The sequence below is a fragment of the Podarcis raffonei genome, chromosome 8 (assembly GCF_027172205.1).
Source record: "Podarcis raffonei isolate rPodRaf1 chromosome 8, rPodRaf1.pri, whole genome shotgun sequence".
NCBI classification, from domain to species: domain Eukaryota; kingdom Metazoa; phylum Chordata; class Lepidosauria; order Squamata; family Lacertidae; genus Podarcis; species Podarcis raffonei.
In genome coordinates this window covers 69651871-69673389 of record NC_070609.1, presented here as the reverse complement: position 1 = coordinate 69673389, position 21519 = coordinate 69651871, and the positions used below count along the sequence as shown (strand labels likewise).

General features: G+C 45.6%; 1 protein-coding gene across 1 annotated transcript in view; it reads left to right on the top strand.

Moving 5' to 3' along the window:
* The window catches only part of PLCH2 (phospholipase C eta 2), a 115860-nt gene extending 106533 nt beyond the window's left edge, over positions 1-9327 (top strand). The window contains exons 21-22 of the mRNA XM_053400689.1: positions 1573-1918; positions 6034-9327. Coding sequence (XP_053256664.1) covers positions 1573-1918; positions 6034-7664 — 1977 coding nt within the window. The 3' untranslated portion in view covers positions 7665-9327. The remainder of the gene's footprint in view (positions 1-1572; positions 1919-6033) is intronic.
* The last annotated feature ends 12192 nt before the right edge of the window (positions 9328-21519 follow it).

The window sequence follows — 21519 nt, the reverse complement described above, 5'->3', positions numbered from 1 at the left end:
AAGGCCAACTGATGTAGAAATGTGGAGGACCAAACTTAACACTGGAAAACGTTAAATTTGAGAGAAGATGAAATTGACAAATTCACCTATCCCTACTCAACAATTAAGCTGTAGTAGCTTAGAGTTAGCTCCGTTCTGTTCCAAGCAGTCGCTCAACGTCCTACACTTGAAGCAGACTCCTTTTTTTGGTGTGTGTGAAAAGCTTCAAGTGAAACTGCCATTCACCAGCAAATTGGCAAGTGTCCATGGAATGACTGTAGCGGTGTTGAACACTGTGTTCAGAAGGTAGGAGGTGTTTCTTTTAAGACACTTGGAGGCAGTTGGGTATTGCCACAGTTGCTCACGTTGCACGTATTATAATGTTTTGCCTCCTGCTTCACTTTGACTCCTGGTCAGGAAGGTGCTGTAGATTTCTGAAGCGAAGCAAATATTCAGCAACATACAATTGACCGGAGACCACCATAGGACGAGTGGAGAAGAGGTGGAAAATTAATACCTGAACCATGCGGCGACCTTGGCTTTCTCAAATCAGCATCAAGTGTCTGAAAAGTTATGACGTGCCAACCTTCAGTGATACCAAATTCTAAATCTTGAACGGGGTGGAACAGATGGGGAGCTCACCTCCACAAATTCCTTCCCATTCAGGGGTAAAGGGCACTAGACTGTGTAAATGAAGACTTTGCTTGTTTACTGTGTATACACTAACTTATGAACATGCCCAGCAAAAGCCATGCATCACCAGTGCCTAAAGGTTGTGTGGTGTGTCTAAAAAGACTTTCATCACATGAGAGTTAATTACATGCTTCGTTCTTTTCCTTACCAATCCACTGGAGAGGGTACCACCCCCCCCGTGCGATCCTATGCATGTCTGCTCAGAAGTAATCCTCATTGAGTTCAGGGGGGCTTACTCCCAGGTAAGCATGCATAGAATGGCAGACTTAGCCCTTTTCAGCTACCTCTGAACAAAATGGCAGCTTGCAGTGCCATTTCAAGGAAACCATTTTTGGAGAAGGCAAACCCTGGTAATTAAAAGATGTAAGCATAAGCACAAGGACAAGACTGGCTGCAGGAAGCCCAAGGGTCAGGACCTCCCCTCCAGGAGGCAAAAGACATGGTTCGTGAGAGTGATAGCTATGGCTAAGGCAGAAGATCCCTTTGGAAAACGGTGGGTGGGCCACCACTCTCTGTCCCCCCTCAATAAATTGTCCAGTCCAAAGGTACTTGGAATTAAGCAACACTGACGCCAACAGGGCTTCATTTCTCAGTGAGCATGCATGTAAGCTGTATGAGTAAACACGCAAGTGTCATTAGTGAACTGGAATGAAGTGGCTGGTGGGTCGATTGGGGAGGGACTAGCAGGACGACAGAAGTGTGAAACCAAAAACTTGCAACTCATACCTTCCTCCTCATTCTGTCTTCCAGCCCAACCTGGATAGGTGATGCTACCCATGAGGTTAATAACACCACGTTGCACATCACTAACCTTTTGTTTCTTTGCGCACTGGGGGAGAGAAATGCACATCTTCTGTTACGGGTGTTTTTTTCTTCTCTCCCTCTTATTCTCTTTTCCAGGCCAAGCAAGCTCTGGGCTTAAAAGGCCTGTTTCTCAGAAATCCAAAGCAGGCCTCTCTAGACAGTCATGCTGCTGGCCAACTCAACCGCAAACACTCCTTTAGCAGCCACATTTTACGGCGGACTGCCAGCGCGCCCACCAAGACCCAGAAGAAAACCAAAAAGGGCTTCCCCGAGATTGCAATCGACACCAAAGACCACGGCGGCTCCCAAGGGGACGGCGAGGACCGCGAACTGGAGGACGACTCCTCCCTCCCTCGTTTCGACCAAGAGCCCGAATGCGGGTCCCCGGCACCCTCTCTCGGAGACGGTGTCCACAGGGAGGCTCAAGGCAAAGGGTTGAAAGGTAAGGCTCAGAGTTTCGGCAAGGGCGAAAGCCGTGCGCAAAGGGACGCGACCTTCAGCGAGCCCGTCCGGAGGTCCAACCGGGTCCGCCTGCAGGAGCCTCCTAGTGAGAAGCAGGGCGTCTTTGCCCGCTGCGCCATCAATGGATCGGGTAGGATCGGCGTGGCCACCAACTGCATGAAGTGCATGATAGGCCTGAACGAGAGCCCCGATTTAGAGTGCAAGTGGGGCGACCACGGCGACGCTCGGCCCGCCCCCAACGACGCTTCGCACTGTAATGAGTACGGCAGCCTGGCAGGAGGCGAGGAGAGGTTAGAGCTTAAAAGCTGGGGGGTCCAGGAGCAGCAGCCCAGGCCGCAGCAGCCAGACCTGCGCCTGTGCAGGGCTGGCGCCGATAACCTGCCCAGGACCTGCCAGCCCTTTGCGACCTCAGGGAAGAAAAACGGGGACTCCAAATGTCACGGGGCGAAAGGCCATTCCCGGCAGAGGTGGCAGGCCCAGCCCGGTGGCAAATATGGAAGCACGGTCAACCTGGTCACCACCAGCAATGGCTCCATGTCCTCCAGCTCCAGCAGCTTAGAGAGCCTCGGAAGCCCCGACTTCCCCAAACGTTTGTCCGAGACCTCCAGAAAACAGACGGGCACCCTTCAGAGGGAAATGAATGCCTTGTTTGCTGAGAAACTGGAGGAAATTCGAAGTAAATCCCCTATATTCTTTACTGGTAAGACCAGATCTTCTTCACCCCACCCATCCGCTTTAGATCGTGTCGTCATTTCAGTTTCCCCTTAGAAGTCCCTGCTCTTTGTTTTAATTTTGCTGTGGTAGCTCTCCGTTTAGTGTGGGCAAGGGGAGTAAACACACACACACGCAGCCATCAGTTCTTTCTAGATGTGCTCAGTTTTAGATGCGCATTGGTTTCTGTGACGTGCAAAATCGTTGCCGGTGTAGCAAATCCTTCTGTATATTTTTGTGGTTTGTCTGCGCATCTCTGTCTCTTTGTGTTAATCATGTAATGCATAAGTATGATTCTGAGATTTGTTTTCCAGTCCAACCAGAGGATCATGCAGAAATAAGGAACAGGAGAACTAATTCTCTATCAGTATTGCCAGCAATTACATGCTAGGATCCTGGTATAAATGTTGAATATGGGTACGAAGATCCCCTTTGGTTGGGAGTCTAATTTATCTTAGGTTTCATTTGATTAATTTTTGTTTTTTTGTTCCAATGTGATACTTTTGCAGGTGTCGCAGCACAAATTGGCATGCAGAGTAATCCTATGTGTGTCTGCGTAGAGTAAGTCCCATTAAGTTCAGTGGGACCAGCTGCTCCAGTGCCAGTGTGTATAGGATTGTAGCCTTTGGCTGCCGTTAGCTGGGACTAAGTTCCATTGAACTCAATGGGTCCTGCTTCTGAGTAGAGAAGGCACAACATTGCACCATAAATCGGGGATCATCAGCTTGTGGATTCCTATGACCTAGTCTGTTGGCCTGACACAGCAGTGGATTTTGGGAGCCAGGTGGCACACACAAAAAATGGGCCACCTTTTGTAGCCCCAAGTGGCCAGGCATTTGAGTTATTTCTGTTACGGATTTGACGCCCAACATTCCCAGACTCATCCTTCTGTACAAAATCCAAATAAGAAACGTAGCATTAAAACGTGAGGGATCTCTCTTCCTTACAACTTAAAACCATCCACCCTTCTTATTCTTGTTTTTAGAATGGTGGGCAAATGATATACCGCCCTTGATTAACAATTTGGCCTGGACACCTCTGGTTGGTCAAAAAAAAAAAAGAATTCTCAGGATCCTACCAGAAGCTTATCCAAATGGATTTTATTTCCCCTTACTTCTCCCTACTAATTTATTCCTTCTCCTGTGTTCACCCTTTCCTGAACTAACTGTGGTTTTTTTTCTCCTGTGTTCTGTCCTATTATTCCACATGCAATCTCTTGTCTCTGTAGTTAAGAACTGAAAGGATGAGCAAATTACAGGTAACTGTTGAGCATCGCTGGTTTAAGTGCAGTATTGCTTGATTTTCCCCCTCCTTCCTTTATCTTTCTGTGCTTCCCTTTTCCCACTTCTGCATGATTTCTTGAAAAAATGCCATGCATGGTTTTGATCCAGCCCTCGCCCTTACTCACCTCCCCTTTTTTAATCCTTTGTTATGCTGATTACATAAGAAATATAATACTGGCACTGGGCGGTATCCAACTGTCATATCCTGTCAACACAAGGAATGTTACCCTTGCACAAAGGAACTTTGCCTTTCTCCTCTGCTCACGCGCACCCTGTACCCACCCCCCACCCCCGCAAAAAAACCTACTCTACATTTAGTGGGTGTGCATGGCAGGAGAAGAGAGAAAGTTCCATTGGGCAAACTTAATTCCTTGCACTGCCGAGATGTGTTGGTTTGGATGCCACCCTTATCACTGTTTCCCCAAAGCATGTGCGAGTGTGTGCGTGTCTTCAGCTGGTGTGAGATTTCTTGGAGGGTGGGGGAAGCAACCTTTGATAGCCAATGTGGAGTTTTGGCAACCAGAATTACGGAATCGACACTTTAACCTGTAAGGAATTACGCATACGGAAGGAAACTTGGTCACACGTGCCTTGCGCTTGGGAAGTGATCCCTCCAGCATTCTCTCCATCCTAATGTTATAAGCCTGGATTTTGGAATTCTGAATTCCATGCCTTTGCTTAAGAACATCAGAAGATCCCGACTGCATCAGGCACATGGCCCATCTAGTTCAGCATCCTGTTCTCAGAGTGGACAACCAGATGCCTCTGGCAAGCCTACAAGCTTCCAGAGTTCATTAGGAACCCTCAGTTCCACTTTATTATTATTTATTAATTTTTCAGATTTCTAGTACAGAGCACTGCAGATGAAAAGTTTGCCACAACCTTCAGTTCATTCATGGTCTCCCTTACCCTCTCCCCACCCGCCTTCTCCCCAGTATCCCCAATATGTGCATTGGTAAAACACTGCAAGAAGACAATTTGATGTGATCGTGTACTCAATTGCATCAGTAAATATTATTTTTTTGTGGGGAGTTTTGCCAATGTGTCGGAGTGCATGCACGTGTCGGTAAAACACAGCACAGAAAGAATCTTGATACAATCATGCATCAAAAATTACCTTCCTGTAGTGTTGTTGTTTTTAATTTGGTACGCACAAGTGCATCGAGAACTAAAGGAGTTGCAAGCTATGGCAAGCTGTGCGTGCTCAAATTCCTGCACTAATTTTAGAAGTCATCCTTGTTCAACATTCCGGAGCACTGGAAGTCAGAGCAGACCAAACCCACACAGGACAATAAAGGAATGGGATAGGGGAAAAATACCCTCTTGTGCTTTCTTATAGCATGCACGCTTAGCAGAGAAGCCAGGTCAAGCAAGAGATGGTAGGAGTGTTATGTCTCTATATGCAATGTGCAAACAGAGATGTACCACCTGCCTCCTCTGGTAGGGCACTACGCTGCAGGAGGAACCGGGATTGGAGGGAGACACCTTCCTTTTTTTCTAATGTACTCAATTTCACAAAGCAATTTCCCTTAACACATTTTTGAATGTTATCTTCATCTGTGTATGCATCAAGCTGCACACTTCACCTATTTTCATTTTCGTGCACATTACTTGCCTGGAAAACTGCACCACAAATTTAGAGTGGAGGGCTGGGTTCAGTTTGTGCATTTTGTCAGAAAGTGTGAATTATGTAAGTTTACCTTTAAATGCAAAATGAACAGAAATTATCCCCCATCCCTATTAGGTATGAGCACCAGGCAGAGTAGGGAGGAGTCACAGCTTTTACTACCCTCCATTCACTGAGACAATTTGGGATGAGGGTGAGGCAAGTATCGCCCAGAACGACCTGATATTCTTCCAATGGACAAGCTGTTTTGAATCTATTCTCTGTGGATTATGGGTTGAATCCAATGCTAGCCCGATCTATTGAAGTTAATGGACACGACTAACTTAGGTTCCTTAATTTCCATGGGTCTACTTGAGGTATAATTTAGTTGTATACAACCTTATATGTATTGTGTCTGATGCATTAGAGTTGTAGCTGCAAAAGAACTCATTCGGTAACCATCAATCTCATTCACTGCTTTCCTTCTTCCTACAGATGTCCGCCAATTCTCAATGCAGAGGTCAGTCACTTCATTATGTAGCCTGGAGACCATCAATGAAGAGCCCTTTGTTGCCAACGAGGACCAGCCTGCTCCTTTTTGCCTTTCTCTGCCCACTGCTCCTGCTAGCGATCCCAAGGAAGGGTCTGTGCCTGATAATTCCCATGACCCGTCAGATCAGCTTCAGAGAGTTCCTCTTCCGCAGCACACGGTGGTGGTTTTGGAGGACAGAAGGTTCCTTGCTCCCAGCCCAACCATCACAAGTATTCTGGGACCAAAAAATGTTAAGAGAAACGAGAAACAAGGAGGTGATGGAGGTCAAGCTGGTTCACAAACTCAGGATGATGTAGCGTTGGCCAACCTTGGGCCTCATTCTACCCATAGTTGCCAGAAGAAGAGAGATGGCATGGCTGAAGAACTGATGGATGTTGAGAGAGTGGACGAGAAGGCCAGCAATGCAGCTAGGCAACCGCAACAATGCAACGTGGAGAGCACCACACTAGCTTCACCTCGAGATTCTCCCCAAGTAACTCAAGGTGCCGCAGTCCCCCACACGTCTCGTGTGATAGTGAGGAGGTCGAAAAGCGAAGGGCAGAACCTTTGTGACTGCTCAGTTCCAATGAGGTCTCCTGGTGGCTTCTCACCAGCAGCTGCAGTGTACTCTGATGCCACAGTGAATGACCGTATCTGGAGCAAGCTGGACTCCAGCAGTCACAGGGACAGCATGTCTTCCTCTTCTAGCATGTCCTCCAACGATACGGTCATAGACCTCTCCATGCCCAACCTCACCCGCAAAAGCCTCCCAGACCTTGGAATCCAGCATGAGAACTTCAAAGTCATCCCCGAGAGGAGAGGTGCACGCCCGTGGTCCGCGAGTGCCGCTTCCGGGCGTGAAATGCCCATGGTGACCAAGAGCAAATCCAATCCCAACTTGAGGTCAGGCCAACCCACAGAGGATGAGCTGCGCCCTAGACCGCTAGCCAAGGGTCTCGAGCTAGGGTTGCCATCCCTACCCAGAAGGCACACCTGGAGCCGGTTGTATATGGAGAGCCTCAAGCAGTCCTGCCTGAAGCCGAAAGGCCAGGAGAGCGACCAGGCCAAATCGAAAAGCCTTGGTGACCTGACCTCGGATGACATCACGTCCGTCTTCGAGGGCAAGTACCGCAGCATCAGCCGGAGCTTCATCACCCGGTCGATGAGGGAGCAGCGGCACTGTGCGGCAGCCAGGTCCTCGGCAAAGCCCCTGGACCCTCTCACGGAGCGCCTGAAGAAGCTAACCACCTTCCAGCAGGAGAATGACATCACTTCCCCTACCAGCCTCGAGCCAATTGAGTCCGAGGAGGAAGAGGAAGGGGTGGGCCTCCTCCGAAGGTCTTCATCCAGGAGCCAGAGCAGAGTGAGGTACATCGCCAACCGGGCCAAGCAGGCACAGGAGAGGCAGAGGCTGAAGAGCCTGGCGCTGAACAAGGGGAGCCCTATTGAGGAGCGAGGGAACCCCGAAGGGGCCTGTTGCTTCACCAAAGGGGCCTGTATGGACACGGCCTCCGCCGGCCTGTTTACATCCCCACTCAAGAACCAAGCTGACTTGAACCGTGACACCGAAGTCGTCTTTATTTTCAAACTCTAACGCTGGGAAGGGCTGAACAAGCTTGATGTTTACATTCCTGTAAGAGCAAAACCAACAAAACAAACAAACCATACACACACATATATATATTTTTAATAAAACGCACAGGACGCAAAGAGCCCTTGTCCGAGGATAGCACTTCTCCCCCTCCTGCTCCCAGCCTCCAAAGGACAATTTATGTGTGTGGAAAATTATACTAATACTAATACTAATAATGCAAATTTGTAGCATGCAATATGGGCAATGGGCAACCAGAATGTTCCTGGGGGAAGGGAATAGATCCTGCAAAGATGTCCCCCCCCCCATCTTCCCTGGGAAACATGTCTGTGGATCTGCATGACCATTCTCTCTTCCTGTCTGAGTTCCCCCTTTTTCTTTTCTTGGTAAGGCGAGTCTTCAATATGCGTTGGACTTAAAGCTGATGCCAGTTGCTGCCTTAATCTTCCCACTGAAGCTACTACAACAGGGTTGGGGGAACTCTATTCAACCCAAGGGCCACATCTGGGCAACCTTTTGAGGGCCACATTCTTGTGGTGGGTGGAGCAAAAGGCAAAAGTGGGTGGAGCTAGTTTCTACACACACACACACACACACACACACACACACACACACACACTAACCTCAGTCTCTCCATCCAAGCAAGAAGCATAAGTTAAAGGGCACATTCCAGCCAGGCAAAAATATTTGGGTCGCAAAGCAGAGCAAAGTGAGGGATGTGGTCTGAGTAAAGGCTGTGTGGCCTGGGGCAAATCCTGAGGTCCAGGTAGAAATGCCTGCAGTTCCCCACCATTGTGCTACAGCCTGACTTCAGTTGCGGAAGCCAAAGCAGCATTTGGTACATGCAAAAGCTCTGGCGCTTGTTCTGCACTTGTTTTTCTGTATAGCTGAGAGTGGTGTGAAAGACCTGCTTAATTGATTGATTGATTGATTGATTGTTTTTCTGGGGCAGAGCTGGGGGAAATGTACTCACCCTGGGCAGCCATGTCTTTAGCATGTTACCTTTAACACTTTTTGGGGTGGGGCGTATGTGACTGCAATGGCCTGTCTCCAGCCTTTGGGACATATTCCCCAGCCATTTTGGCCTTCCTCGCTTCCTGTTCCCTGCACTGCTTGCCTGTGGGAATCTTCTGCCTCTTCTCCAATGGAGGCTGGCCCATCGGGGCAAACGGGGCACTGCCCTGTCAACCTCAGTCTGCCTCTCAGCCAGCTCTCACCTGCATTGCCTTCTTACTTCCACCCGGTCCAGCTGTCAGCTTCCTCCTCTTCAGTGATGCCCCTGGTAGATCTCAGCAGGAAGAAGGAGGAGAGGAGCAAAAATAGTATTCGTTGGCTTAGCTTGTCATTGGCTCTGACCCTACCTCCCATTGGCCAGGCGGGTGGTTCAAATCCCCAGGGCTGTCTGTAAGTAGGAAGGCAGAAAGACAGGTTCTGCCTGAGTGCAGACAGAGGTTAGTGGTTCAGTGCCCAATTGCCCGAACGCGTCAGCCTCCTCTGGAGTAGAGATGGGCGACTCCACCTAACTTCCAGCCTCTCTCGCTTTTGCATGTGTCCACTCATAAGCCTGTCTCACGTTAACCTCTGATAATATACACACATTTTTAAAATCAGCATGGAAAGTTTGCATTCAATTTGTTTTCTAAACAGCATGCATTTTTTTTAGAGATAAGTTCAAAAGCCAGTAGTTCAGTGAACTCCTATCTGCACATTAGTCCGGTAGGTGCAGGTAAGGTCTCCTTTCTGTGTTGGAAGTTGTGAAGATCTGACGGCTCCAGCATCCCTGTCTTGGAACTTTTGATGCTATAGGCGCTGTAGCTCAGTGGCTTTGCATGCAGGAAGGCCCCAGGGTCAATCCTCAGCACCTCTGGTTAGGGCTGGGGCAAGACCAGAGACCTTCTGAAATGCTGGAGGACCACTGCCAATCAGCAGTAGGCAATGGGTGGACCAGTGGTTTGACTCAGTATAAAGCAGCTTATTACGATCCTGCGTCTTCAGGGAAGGGCCGTAGCTCAGTGGCAGAGCATCTGCCTGCCATGCAGAAGCCCCAGGTTCAATCCCAAGCATCTCCAAAGAAGTCTGGAGGGAGGACATGCTGCCTGAGACCTTGGGAAAAGCTGCCCCTTACCCCTGAAAGCCACGGGACAAGCAGGAAACGGCTCAAGCTTGTGCTTTTTCAGAACAGGACAAGCGGAAGCGTGAACCCTCAGGGAAGTCCAAGTAATTCTCTTTCTTTCCCGTTTTAACTACTCATTTAGGAAAAGAGGTTCAGGCAGCCAATCATAAAACAGGCAAGAAAATGTTTTTCATTGCCTTTGCTTAGCTCCATAATAACTTGGGGAGCAGGGGGAGAGTTGTCATTTCCCCCAGAAATGTCAGCTAAAAATAATATTTTTGTGATGCTTCAAATGTCAGCTGTACATAGCACCTGTGGAATGACCGTTTCCTATTGCTTTCCACCCCCTTTGTTTGTTTGTTTGTTTGTTTGTTTGCCTGTATGTTTTTGCACTGCCATGCAAAATACTTAAAAAAAAGTTTTAAACAAAATTAGAGAACATTAACTCTGTTCAGAGTTAAACAGAAAAAGCCCACCTTTTTAAAGTTCTTGCTTTAAACACACACACACACACACACACACACACACACACACACTTTCATTTATTAGAATGGATGTACATTTTATCGAGGAAGAAAACAAGGGAAGAATTTATCAAGACACCTTTTTTTATTTAAAAAAAGAGAACATATTTTAATTTCCGGCCCTTATTATACAGGGCTAAAGGGGGAGGGAGTTTTTTTTGTCAAGGGTTGTTGTTTTTGTTGTTGTTGTTGTCGGTTTGTTTGTAATATTTCTTATATATACATAAATATATATATAAATAAATATATATATTGCAAATAATTTAAAATCTATTTGTAAAACCAACTGACACAACTCAAAATAAAGATTATTTAACCTATTTGTTTCCGAGGGGTTCATCCACCACTAAAGAAGTTTCGAGGCTGAACGGGGATTTGAACCCAGGTCTCCTGGGTCCTAGGATGGGCAGCGAGCAGCTAACTTTGCAAGGTTTGGTGGAATGTGTAGGATTCCCTATTCTCTCCTCATCTCCAATGGCAGATCCAGGTTCTGGAGATCTCTTGGTGCAGAATGTGCTTTCAAAGTATCCACCTCCTGCTCACGGCTATGGATACTACTCAGTGCCTCTCCCAGTGGACCCAATCCTCACTACCTTCCAGAGCAAAAGTAGCTAACCTTCTTCAGGCTGACAGTCTCACTAGTCCTTAGCGTACCCTCCAGGGGGAGCATGTCAACATGTTTTATAAAAAGTAGATGTGGCTGTTTTATTGTGATTTTAACAAATGAAATTGGGGAGGGGGTGGTTAGGGTCCAGAAAACATTTCACAATGGGGCATCTATGGGAGCATTCAGTGGGGGGGGGCAGTGCCTGTCCCTTGGCACAGATCCAGGATAGTGGTTATCCCCAAACCAGGGAAATACAAAGCTATTAGGGTCCTATAAACCAACTTGTTGAATAAGGATGCTGAGCTCTTTACTGAATGGGACCCCTGTTAGCCCCACTTTTAGTCCTACTCAGAATAAACCCATTGAAGTCAATGTTAATTTGCACATGAGTTTCATCTGGTCTGCTCTAAGCAGGATTTAGCTGGAGACAACCTAAGATGTCCATATTACTGGTGTCCAACCAATGGTGCCCTGTACTGAATCGCTAACTATGTGGATTGGTGTTTCAGCAATCTGTTCCTAATGCGGAAGGAGCCCACAGTGGTGGTGGGTGGGCTCAAAGCTAAACTTTTGACACGTCCCCACTTTGATTGATTGCTATTTCTGGCAATTACGGAATGGGCAAAACGTATGCAACTGTGTTCAGCAGGCAGTCCCATTTTACTTCTGAAGCCTAGAAATCTTAACAACATTGAACAACTTGTTTTCTGAAGCCATCGGTACAGAATGCTCTCCCCAGCTTTTCTCGCCTATAATTCTGATTACGACGTGCTGGGGATTTCAGATTTCCAGGACAGGCTTCGTTTTGAAGGAAGGAGAGGTGGCAGAAATGTACAGACTCCAGGATTTCCCGGGGGGGGGGGGAGAGATGTCCTGTGACAGGTGAGAAACCCCAAGATGAGCTGCTTAATCTGGGAAGGTCTTGGTTCAAATTAAAAGTTGGCTTTCCACTGGGACACGGGTGGCGCTGTGGGTTAAACCACAGAACCTAGGACTTGCTGATCAGAAGGTCAGCGGTTCGAGTCCCCGTGACGGGGTGAGCTCCCATCGCTTGGTCCCTGCTCCTGCCAACGTAGCAGTTCGAAAGCACGTCAAAGTGCAAGTAGATAAATAGGTACTGCTCTGGCGGGAAGGTAAACGGCGTTTCCGTGTGCTGCTCTGGTTTGCCAGAAGCGGCTTAGTCATGCTGGCCACATGACCTGGAAGCTGTACGCCGGCTCCCTCGGCCAATAAAGCGAGATGTGCACCACAACCCCAGAGTCAGCCACGACTGGACCTAATGGTCAGGGGTCCCTTTACCTTTACTTTCCACTGCGAAGGGATCTTAACACCGTTTGATCATTTAGTAAATATTTCCGGCCAGACCATTAAAGGATTAATGGGTGGGTGGGTGATGGAGGCAGTTGTCCTCCTGAGTGAATCACAGTTGCAAGTTCCCCACCTTTCTTAGTTTCTTCCTTTTTAAAAAAGAGAGTAGTATTTGTACTACTAAGTTTCTAGCATTTGTAGAACCTGAGATACATGGCAAAATGGCAGAAGGTTGGACTCCATGGCCCTTTGAGTCTCTCCCAACTTTACGGGCTCTATTCTTTTCATGCTGTGTTTATGGGATTCTAGCGTGGGCCCATAAGGAAAGTCCAATGCTGTAAAGAAAAATATTGCATAGGAACCTGGAATGTAAGAACCATGAACCTGGGTAAGTTGGAGGTGGTCAAAAATGAGATGGCAAGAATAAATATTGACATCCTGGGCATCAGTGAACTAAAATGGACGGGAATGGGCGAATTCAGTTCGGATGACCATCACATCTACTACTGTGGGCAAGAAACCCGTAAAAGAAATGGAGTGGCCCTCATAGTCAACAAAAGAGTGGCGAAAGCTGTACTGGGATGCAATCTCAAAAATGATAGAATGATCTCGATACGAATCCAAGGCAGACCTTTTAACATCACAGTAATCCAAGTTTATGCACCAACCACTGGTGCTGAAGAAACTGAAATAGACCAATTCTATGAAGACTTACAAGACCTTATAGAAGTGACACCAAAGAAGGATGTTCTTCTCATTATAGGGGATTGGAATGCTAAAGTAGGGAATCAAGAGATAAAAGGAACAACTGGCAAGTTTGGCCTTGGAGATCAAAACGAAGCAGGGCAAAGGCTAATAGAGTTCTGTCAAGAGAACAAGCTGGTCATCACAAACACGCTTTTCCAACAACACAAGAGACGACTCTACACATGGACATCACCAGATGGGCAGTATCGAAATCAGATTGATTATATTCTCTGCAGCCAAAGATGGAGAAGCTCTATACAGTCAGCAAAAACAAGACCTGGAGCTGACTGTGGCTCAGATCATCAGCTTCTTATAGCAAAATTCAAGCTTAAACTGAAGAAAGTAGGAAAAACCACTGGGCCGGTAAGATACAATCTAAGTCAAATCCCTTATGAATACACAGTGGAAGTGACGAACAGGTTTAAGGATTTAGATTTGGTGGACAGAGTGCCTGAAGAACTATGGATGGAGGCTCGTAACATTGTACAGGAGGCAGCAACGAAAACCATCCCAATGAAAAGGAAATGCAAGAAAGCAAAGTGGCTGTCCAACGAGGCCTTACAAATAGCAGAGGAGAGAAGGCAAGCAAAATGCGAGGGAGATAGTGAAAGATACAGGAAATTGAATGCAGATTTCCAAAGAATAGCAAGGAGAGACAAGAAGGCCTTCTTAAACGAGCAATGCAAACAAATAGAGGAAAACAACAGAATAGGAAGAACCAGAGATCTGTTCAAGAAAATTGGAGATATGAAAGGAACATTTCGTACAAAGATTACCATAATAAAGGACAAAAGTGGTAAGGACCTAACAGAAGCAGAAGACATCAAGAAGAGGTGGCAAGAATACACAGAGGAATTATACCAGAAAGATATGGATGTCTCGTACACCCCAGGTAGTGTGGTTGCTGACCTTGAGCCAGACATCCTGGAAAGTGAAGTCAAATGGGCCTTAGAAAGCACTGCAAATAACAAGGCCAGTGGAAGTGATGGTATTCCAGCTGAACTATTTAAAATTTTAAAAGATGATGCTGTTAAGGTGCTACACTCAATATGCCAGCAAATTTGGAAAACTCAGCAGTGGCCAGAAGATTGGAGATCAGTCTACATCCCAATCCCAAAGAAGGGCAGTGCCAAAGAATGCTCCAACTACCGCACAATTGCACTCATTTCACACGCTAGCAAGGTTATGCTTAAAATTCTACAAGGAAGGCTCAAACAGTATGTGGATCGAGAACTCCCAGAAGTGCAAGCTGGATTTAGAAGAGGCAGAGGAACCAGAGACCAAATTGCAAACATGCGCTGGATTATGGAGAAAGCTAGAGAGTTCCAGAAAGACATCTACTTCTGCTTCATTGACTATGCAAAAGCCTTTGACTGTGTCGACCACAGCAAACTATGGCAAGTTCTTAAAGAAATGGGAGTGCCTGATCACCTCATCTGTCTCCTGAGAAATCTCTATGTGGGACAAGAAGCTACAGTTAGAACTGGATATGGAACAACTGATTGGTTCAAAATTGGGAAAGGCGTACGACAAGGCTGTATTTTGTCTCCCTGCTTATTTAATTTATACGCAGAATACATCATGCGAAAGGCTGGGCTGGATGAATCCCAAGCTGGAATTAAGATTGCCGGAAGAAATATCAACAACCTCAGATATGCAGATGACACAACCTTGATGGCAGAAAGTGAGGAGGAATTAAAGAACCTTTTAATGAGGGTGAAAGAGGAGAGCGCAAAATATGGTCTGAGGCTCAACATCAAAAAAACGAAGATCATGGCCACTGGTCCCATCACCTCCTGGCAAATAGAAGGGGAAGAAATGGAGGCAGTGAGAGATTTTACTTTCTTGGGCTCCATGATCACTGCAGATGGTGACAGCAGCCACGAAATTAAAAGACGCCTGCTTCTTGGGAGAAAAGCAATGACAAACCTAGACAGCATCTTAAAAAGCAGAGACGTCACCTTGCCAACAAAGGTCCGTATAGTTAAAGCCATGGTTTTCCCAGTAGTGATGTATGGAAGTGAGAGCTGGACCATAAAGAAGGCTGATCGCCGAAGAATTGATGCTTTTGAATTATGGTGCTGGAGAAGACTCTTGAGAGTCCCATGGACTGCAAGAAGATCAAACGCATCCATTCTTAATGAAATCAGCCCTGAGTGCTCACTGGAAGGACAGATCGTGAAGCTGAGGCTCCAGTACTTTGGCCACCTCATGAGAAGAGAAGACTCCCTGGAGAAGACACTGATGCTGGGAAAGATGGAGGGCACAAGGAGAAGGGGGCGACAGAGGATGAGATGGTTGGATAGTGTTCTCGAAGCCACAAACATGAGTCTGACCAAACTGCGGGAGGTAGTGGAGGACAGAGGTGCCTGGCGTGCTCTGGTCCATGGGGTCACGAAGAGTCGGACACGACTAAACGACTAAACAACAACAAAGCGTGGGCCCCCTTTCAGTGTTTAAATTTGCCTGCTCTCTCTCCCTCTCTCTCCCCCCATCCCGACATTAAAAAAATCCTGTGGATGCCCATTAAAGGGTTAATCTCTCTATAAAACACAGATTAAAAAAGATGGTGAAGGGCACACACAGAAGTGTGGTGAATTTCACTGGGGTGTGAAATTGGGATGGAATAAGGGCTTCAAAAATCATGGCTAACATGAGAGAAAATGCTCCGAACAGTTGGCAAATCACAACTCTGGAATTCTGGTGTATACTGCAAGTTCCCATGTGGGATGTGTGGATTATGGTTCTTACTTCCACGTGTGGTGGGCATGTCCCATCATTAGGGATAGATGAATCTGTTAACTCACTTTCTCGCCATTGTTCATTGTTCAGATCTAAAATTCAGTGCTTTCTGCAGAAATGTCTGATTTATTTATTTTTATCCTCAACAAAATTTGTTGGTGTTTTAATGCAAATTTCTCCTAAGAAAACGTTTTCATGTCATTGTGGGTAAGCAAAAATGGCTGCTAAACACAGAATGACGGGAGTTTCAGGGATTGTAGGAAAACAAAGGTGATGATCAGGGCCCACTGGGTAGCTGTTTGCTGAAACCAATAGAAACCAGTCCATTTGGGCAAATGGGACACTGCCCCACCAACCCCCAGTCTGGCCTCAAACAGCCCCTGCCTGCCTGCCTTCTCACAACCATCCCAGAGGGTGGCACTTGCTCTGGCAGCTTCCATGTTGCCTTAGCAGAACACAGCTGGGAAGAGGATAGGGACAATTACCACCGTCCTTTCATCGGCTCTGGCGCCACCTACTGTTGGTCTCCCTGCCTTTCACCCTATCAATCAACAATACGCACCATCTATGGCTAGCTAAAAGCCGACTCAGTGGGCTAAACTTTCTCTTGCCCCATAACAGTCATGGGAAGAGGAGCAGAAATACTACAACTGATTTGTGAGATTCCAACCAAACATCAGGAAGGACTTTTGACAGTAAGTGCTGTTTGACAGTGGAATGGACTCCCAAGAGAGGTGGTGGACTCTCTTTTACTAGCTGAGATGCCTTTTCCCCAGTTTACTTTCAAAGCTATGATATTAGTGGGAAAGGCAACAATAGCTTTAGGTTGGAAAGAGAGAGAAATGGACAGTAGAGGCATGGAATAGTTATTGTTTGAACTTATTCAGTTGGATATTGTCACAGTAACGTCACAGGAAACAACGTGGAAGGTCAAGTCCACCATGATAAGGAACAGATGGAACTCCTATCTTCAATGGATAGAAACTACTGGAACAAAAGACATTCGGTGGAAACTAAAGATGCTATGCCTGTGGCTGATGAAAATTGTTTGAACCCTTCCAATGGATAGAGGGTGGGGGGACAGAGGGGAAGGAAAAATTGTACGGGAAATTTAAAAATTGGAAGGAGATAATATAATGTATGTAAAAATCCTGAAATAATAATAATAATAATAATAATAATAATAATAATAATAATAATAAAAAAATACTAGCTGAGATGCCTGCATTGCAGGGGGTGGGGGCTAGATGAGCCTTGGGATCCCTTCCAAATCTATGATTCTAGGTTTTCAAGCAGGGGTTGGATGGCCAGCTGTCATGGATGCTTTAGTTGAGATTTCTACATTGCAGGGCTTTGGAGCAGATGATCCCCAGGGTCTGTTCCAAATCTATGATTCTATGAAACTCAAGGCATCGCTGACAACAAGCTGGTTGTGTGGGCCACCTTTTCTGGTTCCATCTTTGTGGAGAGGTTTGCAAAATATCAAACTTAATAATAATTTATTATTTATACACCGTCCATCTGGCTGGGTTTCCCCAGCCACTCTGGGCGGCTCACAAAGGAATATTAGAAATACAATCAAACATTAAAAACATCCCTAAACAGGGCTGCCTTCAGATGTCTTCTAAAAGTCAGGTAGTTTATTTCCTTGACATCTGGTGGTAGGACGTTCCACAGGGCGGGTGCCACTACCGAGAAGGCCCTCTGCCTGGTTCCCTGAAACCTCACTTCTCGCAGGGAGGGAACCGCCAGAAGGCCCTCAGTACTGGACCTCAGTGTCTGGGCAGAACAATGGGGGTGGAGACGCTCTTTTGGGTATACTGGGTTGAGGCCGTTTAGGGCTCTAAAGGTCAGCACCAACACTTTGAATTGTGCCTGGAAACGTACTGGGAGCCAATGTAGGTCTTTCAGGACCGGTGTTATATGGTCTCGGCAGCCACTTCCAGTCACCAGTCTAGTTAGCTGCCACATTCTTAAGGCATCCAGCTCTTTGCCATCTGAGTTCTGGGGAGCTGGTGGAGAAGCAGAACTTCTCCCTCACTACTGGGCATCAGCTCAAATATTGCCTCGGAATTAGAATATTCCTTTCAGTTCAGTTGTTTTCCAGAAATATTTCCCAGTACTCTTTGAAGAAGAAGAAGAAGAAGAAGAAGAAGAAGAAGAAGAAGAAGAAGAAGAAGAAAGGGTTTCATTTTCTGGACTCGGGGATTTGCGGTAACTTTTGCTCTGACCCTAAATGTCCCTCGAGTCTTGGAATACTCTTGCTATGGGCAAAACTGAATGTATGATGTGCCGGAACTTGTCCTGTATTGTCAGTGGAATAAAGCAGCTCTAATTAATATTCGCGAGGCACCAGCTCAGAGTCTACTGCAATTTAGCATTAGCCTGAATGCTAAATTAGCTTTGGATGGTGATGGCTGGTGCGGGAGGTTGTTGTAATAAGACACAGATGTTATTAGCACAGGAGCATTAGTGATCTTCTACCAGTGTACATAGATACTCTTAAATATCTCCTATCCTTCTGTCAATCTCCTGGGGATTCCTCAAAACTCTTTCAGCAGCTGGATGTGTTGTTGGACCAGCTCCCATCACCCATGCTTGGTGGGACTAGGGATGAGGGAGAAATTCAATTTTGTTTGCATTTTCATAGCATTGTGGAATTGGAGGTACCCTAAGCAACGTAGGAAATCAACCCCCTGCAACGTCGGAAATCAAACTTATTGACATTTTCTCAAACCAAGATGCAAACTGCAACACACACCTATTCTTTGACATTTGAATTTTTCCAAATTTTGCTATGCAGTTCTCTAACCAAGCACTGAATTGTACTCAACTCAGTGCTTTTCGGGGTAGACCCAGTTGCAATTCCAGGACCAGGTCAGTCACAGTCATTAATTTCAATGATTCAGATCTGAGTAGGACTAAAATACCATACAGCAATGCATTATATTAGGAGAAATTGCATATGTCTAAATGTTGTCGTACACCCCCCCCCCAAAATGTGTTTGTTCGGAGAAATTCACACCAAGATATTATGAATTTTCATGAGGATTTTTTTTAAAAAAGTTCACAAGTTGCTTCAGAAATTTGGACAGCTGAATCCATGTTTGGACAAAAAAGGAGAAGAGGAAGTGAAATTGAGATATTTGCCCATCCTTAGCTGGGACACATTGGGAGTGAACCCTAGCAACTTCTAGATGGTGACAGATTAGCAGAGGTGGGCAGAAATTCAAGTGGTGTCTGCTGGCATATCTTTGGGTGATTGGTGGGTCACAGTAGCCATGTGTGTGTTTCAGGATCCTTCCCTATAATTCAACAATAGTGACAATGAAGAAAGCCTGCCGCTACCTAAACTTAGGCTATTAAAATCCTCTAATACATAGATTTGTGCTGAAAAATGCAGGACATCCCAGTATACAACTTGGTGTGCAATAAGTAATGGAGTAGCTATTTACCTCTGAGTGTTCCTTGTTAGACCATCTGGGATTTCTCTCATACCCTCATATTCTGGCTATTGGTAACAGAAAATTAAAAAGGAGATTTGAGTTGGATGAAATACCCATTGCTGATATTTAGCCTTTAAAAAAACAAACAAAAAACATTTCCACAGATGTAAACAAACAAGATGAGATGATAATTATCTCCAGTTTCTTTTTAAATGGCTTTAGTGTTGCCTAATCTCCATTAACCTTTTCCCAGATTTTCCACACTGAGCATATGGTCCCCATCCCAATTTAATATTTTATGTCTCCTGACATATTCTTGGGCAAGGATTTGAGCCAATTTTGTCCTAAGAGAGCCTCTGATTGAAGTTGCTATGGAATAATATTATGTCCTTAGTCTAATCATGTTTTGAAGATGCTGTGATCCAGGTTCAGATGTGACAGGAATCTGTGGTTTGAGTAAATATAATACCACCATCGCTGCCCCCTATCCAGATGTGCATGGAAGGTAGAGGGGATCATGCAGGTTCACATTAATTACATCTCAAACATGGCATTCTGCCTCTGGATATTTTCAAATGTTTAGAAAGTTTCACTTTGGTGTATAATGTGACATTTCTCGGCTGCCTTTTTCAGTTTGTTGATACATGCTATTCAGTAAAATCATTGACCTTGATATCTTTTATTATGTAGCAATGGTACTGGAAGTATTGTTTGTAGGGCACTTAAAATGATGTTGCATTAAAATTCAGGGACTGCTCAGCCTGGCAAAAGGGCTCACATACGTGGCAGTAGTTCAGAAACAATCGCAGCAAGCAGAAGATGGAGCAGGCAAAGAAGAAAAGTTAAAACATATTTTAAAAAACTAGAACTAGTACCTGCAAACTCAACAGCTGGTTTGAATAGATCCATTCTTAATCTCAGAACTTTCTGCTTGCTTTGCTCTCAGCCAGTACAGTGGTACCTCAGGTTACAGATGCTTCAGGTTACAGATGCTTCAGGTTACAGACTCCGCTAACCCAGAAATATTACCTCAGGTTAAGAACTTTGCTTCAGGATGAGAACAGAAATTGTGCGCCGGCGGTGGCGGCAGTAGCAGCAGCAGCGGGAGGCCCCATTAGCTAAGGTGGTACCTCAGGTTAAGAACAGTTTCAGGTTAAGAATGGACCTCCAGAACGAATTAAGTTCTTAACCCAAGGTACCACTGTAATCAAAGATCCAAAACATGCTGGAGAATGTGCTTTAAGGGTTCAGGAAATTCTTGTTCAGAAGATCATTGGAGTATGGGCTGCTTCAGTCATTGATTGTGTCTCAGCCATGGCAAGGTCCTGACCCACTGCTTGGACAAATCGTAATCCACAGGTTCTGAGACTCGTTTACACTTGATGAATTTGGAGGTTCAATGATACGGTTTAGATTTATGGTTACTGCTCTTGTGTGGCTTGAACCCACAGCAATATATTCATTACCAGGGCTGGATTTAGGTTTGATGAGGCCCTAAGCTACTGAAGGTAATGGGGCCCTTTATATGTCCAGCTGACCTTTGTCAACAACAAATTGTTGCTGTTTTTTGTGTTGAATATGGTAATTTATGGACCCAATTTAGGCACCCTATATATAGAAATGAGCAAACCAGTGATATTTTAGGGAGCAGGCTAGCTGGCGGGGCCCATTACTTACATCATAGGAGCCTACACAACACAAAACACTGTTGCTGTATGTAGGTTTTATTTTATTTGTTTTTATCATATTTTGGAAATGTACATCCAATTTTTTCCCCTTTAATTTTTTTTGGGGGCCCCCAAGGGAGTGGGGCCCTAAGCTATAGCTTGTTTAGCTTATACATAAATCCAGCACTGTTCATTACCAAACTAGGAATGCTTTAAAGGTTTGTCATTAAAGGTTTGCCAGCCATAATGTAAAAAGATGACTGTCTCTGAGATCAGAAGAAATCAGAGCTCTTAACTATGTCCCTCAGCCCCCTGACATTAAAAGTAAGAATATTAAGGTCATTAGCTACCATGCGTAAACATAGATATTACCACTCTTTATCAGAAAAAGCTTTGGCCATTCAGTTTGATAATCCATTCACATAAACAAGAGGAACTATATTTTGTGGATGTTGCATAGTCCATTTGCAGAATCTGAGATATGGGACGAAACGTTACAGGTCCATTTTTTTGCTGAGAAATTTGCCTTCTTTCCCCTTTCAGCTTTTCATTTCATGAAAAATCACTGCAGACATGCATACTCACCACCCATCTGTGAGCAGTTGATGCTTTGTATTATTATGTCAGTTTTTGCACACACATATTCCTGAAAAATATGTAACTGCCAAGTATTGAACCAGCCCATGCAGTTCAGCAACTGACCT